The sequence below is a fragment of the Arachis stenosperma genome, chromosome 2 (assembly GCF_014773155.1).
Source record: "Arachis stenosperma cultivar V10309 chromosome 2, arast.V10309.gnm1.PFL2, whole genome shotgun sequence".
Taxonomy (NCBI): Eukaryota; Viridiplantae; Streptophyta; class Magnoliopsida; order Fabales; family Fabaceae; genus Arachis; species Arachis stenosperma.
This window is the reverse complement of record NC_080378.1, coordinates 113938354-113944548: the sequence shown is the minus strand read 5'-3', so window position 1 is coordinate 113944548 and position 6195 is coordinate 113938354. Positions and strand designations below refer to the sequence as shown.

The 6195-nt window shown below is 33.3% G+C and overlaps 1 protein-coding gene across 1 annotated transcript; it reads right to left on the bottom strand.

Moving 5' to 3' along the window:
* Nucleotides 1-1835: 1835 nt before the first annotated feature.
* Nucleotides 1836-5580, bottom strand: LOC130960371 (uncharacterized). Its single transcript, XM_057885750.1, has 10 exons — nucleotides 5411-5580; nucleotides 4785-4992; nucleotides 4547-4683; nucleotides 3995-4061; nucleotides 3810-3862; nucleotides 3354-3408; nucleotides 3199-3273; nucleotides 2991-3111; nucleotides 2468-2514; nucleotides 1836-2369 (listed from the first exon to the last, which is right to left on the bottom strand). Exons 2-10 carry the CDS (start codon nucleotides 4890-4892, stop codon nucleotides 2265-2267), a joined length of 768 nt encoding a protein of 255 aa, XP_057741733.1. The 5' UTR covers nucleotides 4893-4992; nucleotides 5411-5580; the 3' UTR covers nucleotides 1836-2264.
* Nucleotides 5581-6195: the final 615 nt, after the last annotated feature.

The following is a 6195-nucleotide window of genomic DNA, read 5'->3' as shown; positions in this document are numbered from 1 at the left end:
CTCCATTAAACATCACTTTCATTCATTAATTCAAACAAGTTCACACATGATACATCATTAAACCATTGTAACATCACAAATTATCCTCAAATTTTAACCCTACAACACAACAAATCTCCTAAAATTTCCTAGCTAATCATTTATAATTTAGGTGCATTCCATATGGTTGCTTTAACTTATATGAATTCTGCAGCAACAAAAACAAAAATCCAATCCAGCCAACAATCCCTAAAGCAGCAACAATCCTAAGCTTCCATTCAACATCCTTCAATCTTGATTTTAAGTTTGTAATCTTTCTCCTGGTTCTTCCAATTTCAATCTCCTGCTAAGCTCCTCCAGGTTTTGGATATTCCCAACGGAAAAAATCACAGCCATCCTGAACCTGATAGAAGCCACAAAGATAGATGAAAAACTCCAAATTTCCAGACTCAGAATCGCAAACGAGGAACAACAGCATACCTCATAGTATACGCAACCTCAAAATCTTCGGTGTGGGTTATCTTTCGTAGATGAAGTTCGCATAATTGACCTCTCGCCATGTCCGCATAGCAACTCCTTTGCAGGTAAGCAAAATCGGGCAGCTCTTGAACTTTGGGAAGCCATGGACGCTATTTGTTGAACCCTAACGCTGCTGCTCTCCGTTGAGCTTCCGAAGAAGAAGCTCGCGTTGTCCACTTCACACATTGAACCTTTATTTAGTTTCATTATTTATCTATTTATTGTTTTTTTTATTATTCTTTATTCATTTGTAGGCAAAAAAAAGTCGAGAACGAAATAAATTTTTTGAGATCTATTTAATCCTTACTAAATTCATCCTAAAAAGTTGAGATCATTGCAAAGAAATATTATTTTTTGAGAAACTCGACAAATGAATGTTAACATCTCTTTTCTTCTTTTTTTTTTTTATATTTTTTGATTTGACAGATCAAGGATTAATTCATCGTAGATCACATTTATTTAGGCAGACGAATAAGTTAAAGACTTCACTAATCTAAGATGATTGTATACATTAATTCTATAAGACGAATAATAATATATAATTTGGAGCTCCTAGCCCGTGGACCGATAGCTCTAGAAAAACTCGGCTACACATGCATTTGCCATTAATTCAAAATTTAAAGGCCTATAGCCTTATAACCTATATCAACGGACACACCCAGTACCAATTTAGGTCAGTTTAGGAGTTAGCAAGGACCAATCTAAAATTTTGACTAAAAAAAAAAGTAAAAAATTAAAATTTTGTATATAATAATAATAATAAATGTTAATTAATTTTCTTCTAAATAAGAAAAATGTTAATAAAAGTTTGCCAAATAAAAAAATGATCTTAGTCTTAAAATTTTTTCTGGTTTTAAATTTAATAAAATATAAAAATTATCTATTTTTGATTGTTTAATTAATTTACTGTGAAGTATTAATGTGATAGTAAATTATATTTTTATGCTTTGTATAATAAAAAATATGATATAAAATAATATAAATAAATTATTCTAATAATTTTGTTATATGCATTTAAAATATATTCATAAATAAAATATGTTATTTAAATAAATTTATCTAAGATGTTATAATTTTAATATGATGCTTCTCAATTCTCATAATAAAATATTTAAAATTTTTGGGGGTGGGGGACAGGGGGGCAAGCCCACTACCCGCCCTCCTATATTCTTATGTCCGTCCCTGGTGTTTAACTCACCAATCCACTTAGACAATTATCACAAGTTCAAATCCTCCCTTATATCATAGTTTTCTGGGGTAGATCCCTCAATAAGCCTTGTTAGATGAATGTAATCTTTATTAAGCTCCATAAACTATGACGCGATTAATATTAACTAAATTTATGTTCCATAAAACATAAATATAATTAATGAGACTTTCATCTACTAACCCTTCTTTTGTATTGAAAACAAAAATTAGCACAAAAAGTCAAAAGGGTATCTTTGAATTAAACTGAAACTCCCCACCTCTTAAGTTTTTTGAAAAGAAATGTTACATACTCTAACATCCATATTCATTGGTTGAAGCCTATGAATCTCAGCAACCTATGCAATCAGAGAATCACCATTCACAAAGACAAGGGACCTAATGGAGTATGACAACACCTTTTCCCACAGGCCATAGTCTTCATGGGACTGTGATGTTCAAGGTCTTGTAAGGGCTGAAGTCCGAAATTCTCCACTACTCCACCAAGATTCAAAGCTCCTACTTTATCCCAAAGGGAAAAAAGAAAGTTGTTAGTAAATCTTGCAGCACAGCAAACAACCTTATTCTGCATTGTCACCGGATCTACGATATGGCATGTATCTCTGATCCTTTGCAGCATTCCTTCTCCTCCTTTTCTCAACAAATGCTTCAAGTTTACCAGATGACTGAAAATAGTGTGTAATTAGTTAGGAGAAAAATAAAAATCATATAATGACATAATAGAAATGAGAACAGAGACATTTTGAAACACATTTACACATACCTTGAGATCCTCGTACTTCTCAACAAGTCTTTGCTTTCGGATTTCAGCTGCAATATACAAGAGGAAAGGGGAACATCAACTTGATATCAGTTATCTTATCTGTTTATTTGATAAAATTCTTGAGTTTATTGCCAATATTGAACACCCAGTTGGATTTATAGGAAGGCTATTAAACTGAATTTGGTGGCCACAATAAATTAGATTGCTTTGAAATCACACTACATAGATATGGTACAAAATGATACAGTGTTACACAACTAATACAAATTGCAAGCATCATCACTATCAAGAATATTACCACTAACACCACTAATGCACTACTGGAAAGGGAATTCAGGTTACTTTAAGAGTCTATCCACTGAATCAGAATTACTTCTCTGTTCCAGATAAATACTCTGTATTATGGGATTAGCATGGACCTTAACTTACCTCCGAAAACCAGAAAAAATCAACATAAACAGAAATTTCATTTCCAACATATGGAGAGAAAGAGAGAAGGGAAAGGAAGAAGGAGAAGCATTACATTTCTTGAGATAAAATGGACGTTTTCCCTGCTTTGCTGCTTCTCGCTCCTTTTTCTTGTGTTTAGCCAAAATCTCTGCATCAATACGCTTGGCTGAATTGCCAGACCTCAACTGTTTATCCTGAAAACAAACGTACATGAGAGATCAAGTAAATCTACATGTCATGCTTCAAAAGGCAAAAGACAAACTCCTAGAATGAGTACTTACAATCCAGGACATACGTTCTTCTATTTCATGGATTTTCTCAGGATTTTTGCATTTTTTCAATTCCTTCTTTAAAGCCTGTCATGCCCAGGTAATGTCATAAGAGGAAAGTCATAGAATAAGTCAAAAGACAATACAACCAGAATCAGGAAGACTACCTGTCTTTCAGAAGGAAGATCATTCTCGTATAAAAAATTATATCTCTTCCTAAACCTGCAAGTAGAAGTACATATATATTACTAGTGCCACAATGCTCCCGTTGAAGTAAACCAGAACTTTGCACATTTAGTAAAGAAACGAAAACATTATAAAACTTGAGTGGGAGGAACAAAATTTTCTCATGTAAAGCGTAAAGCAAGACTTCAATGTGAAAATTGCATTATTATATCCACTGCTTTAACTATTCTCAGTTCTTATTGTGACTCCATCATATGAGTGATCACAATATTGCAGTTCAAACACAAGGAACTGCACTTCAAGTTCTTGAATGCTAAACGCCAAAATGGTGATTGCTAAAAAGATTGCGTATGTAATATGTTAATACAATTTTACTGGACACATATAAAGCCGTAGAGAAAGAGCATGCATGTCATCATGTCTAGAAATGAACATACCCCTCAGAATCAAGCTTTCCACAGAGAGATTCAAATCGTGGATCACGTACAACCTGAACAACATTGACATTATAGGTAATTCGGCAAAAAATATCCAGATTCTGAAAGATCTTTAAATTCATTGTAGCTTACCAACAGCAAATTATAAGTAAATCTGAAAACTTAATAAATAAGTAAACTCACACCTTCTTAGGAGCTTGGATGACCTCTCTAAAAACAGAAACCGGCTTCTTGCTACTAGCTTCCATTGGCCTAGACAAGCACAGAGTCAGTCATTCTTATGTTTAACCAGATTGCTACATCAAGGCTTGTGTGTTTTAGAAGAAGCAGAACGGGCAAATTTATCAAGATAAATGAAAATAAAGTCCTTGAAATAATAATATTAGTCAAATTACCCCCTTCAGTTAATAATATGTTAAAAGCATCTTTGAAACTGCTTTGCCTTGAAAAGAATCAGTACAGCCAACACTTTGTCAGCTATGCTCAGAAACAAAATTGTTAAGTTTTTCATCTTACAGCAATATGGAAGATGAGAAAAATAACCCAGTTCAATAACGTGTGCGGGTAAGGGTGCTAGTTGATTGATATAATTCAACATTTTTGAAAGAAAAGAGGGGGGGGGGGGGGGGGACCCAAGCATCTTGGGGGAATAATGAAGCTAAAGCTACATTATTAAGTCACTGTTTTCCCCGAAGCTCCAACAAGTACACCGACAATTGCAAATAATATTATAGTACCTATTCTTGTTAGCCCTTTTTTGCTTTTTCTCTTCTTTGTGTTTCTGGAAAAATGAAAGTGTCCCATTTGAGCGTGCTCTCTGCAACTCCTCGAACGTTACATCAGCCAGCTCCTTCTTTATCTCCTCCTCTTCTTCCTATAATAATCAAAATCAATGACACTTACTATCACCTTTATAATCAAATCTTCCCCAAAACATTACAAAAGAACAAATGTATAGATTTAGAAGTTACCCACATCTTCTGAGGAACCAGAAGAAGAATATGAAGATTCATCCCTCTCACTCTCCTCAGATTCAGTCTCGGCAAGAGGCTGTGGCACTCTACTTTTGCCGTGTTTCTTCATTACAATGGATTTTGAATTCACAAGAGATGATAGAGAACCGGTAGTGGGGTTCGAAGGCTATAGCTTCTGCTACCCGTGTGAGTTGTGAGAATAAACAGGACTGAAAAAGAAGAAAGCAAGGTTGTCAAGAACATGTTTTCACCAGGAGATGAAATTAAAATCCAAAAGTCAGTACGGAATTAACAAAGTTTCTAGCATTTAAAAAACCTAGAGTTTGTAAGTTCATAGATTGAGAGAGCGAACAGCAACATTCCAATACATCAACAAAGTACTATCTCAATTCACAACACTAAATCAACAAAGTTACTAGGTTGAAATTGATGAGCTTGTAGCAAGTCAAATTTGAATAGAAGTTCGAATTATTAACAAATGCATTAGTAAATCAATTTATTAACCAAAAAACAATTATATGAAGCTTGGTGTTTCAGGCTGCATGAGACAAACCCAAGGAGTGAAATAGTGAAGGAACAAATTCACGAACCAAATCAGAAAAAAGTAAAAAATAGCAAAGGTGCTACCTTCTCAGGCGATCGCGAAGATGCGAAGAGGACTGAGATGGCGAGAGGCAACGCCCCTATTTTTCTGGTGGCCGGAGAGTGGAGGAGTGGCGGCTACAATGGCAGAGTGTGGGTGGAAAACCTTAACCCTTGCCTCTCTTTCGAATTGGGGTTGATAACTAAGCAGCAGGTTAATAAGGGGGTATTTTGGGATTTTCACTAATTTGTGGTATTTAATTTTTTTGCACAATTATCTAATGAATTTAATTTTTATTTTTTAAATAATCATTTACATAGTTAAAAAAAAGGCTTGTTTTAACTAACATGATAATATATAACTGAATTTATTATTTACATATAAAATTCGTTTACAATATCAAAATTAAATTTATAATTAAAAAATTTAAAACCAACAATATCATATTTTATTAAAAACTACCTAACAAGTAAAAATATAAGCAATGTATATTTATATAGCTTATCAAATTATCAGGTCTTATATTGACAAATTACAAAAGAATTATTCAGTTATTAATTATTATTTATTTATTATATTAGGATAAAGCCGAAAATGCTTATTTTAAATTTTACATTCAAAATATGTTAAATTCATAAATTGTAAACAAAAGTATATGTTAACATGTAAATATTTATGTACTGTAGTGAAAATCAAGCAATAAAATTGTGAAAGAAAATGAAAATAGTATAAAATTGAGTAAGAAGCTGAGGAAATTTGGTGGCAAAAGAGTAAAGAGCACAATGCAGTTGACGCACCAAACGAACCGAACCAGCATCCGTTATATTCC

Excerpts from the sequence above, each read along its gene's own strand:
- LOC130960371 (XM_057885750.1), bottom strand. The coding sequence starts at position 4,892 with ATGAAGAAACACGGCAAAAGTAGAGTGCCACAGCCTCTTGCCGAGACT. Across the intron at positions 4,062-4,546 it reads AAAAGGGCTAACAAGAATAG|GCCAATGGAAGCTAGTAGCA; the intron begins GTACTATAATAT and ends GTGCTTGTCTAG. Across the intron at positions 2,370-2,467 it reads AGAAGTACGAGGATCTCAAG|TCATCTGGTAAACTTGAAGC; the intron begins GTATGTGTAAAT and ends CACTATTTTCAG.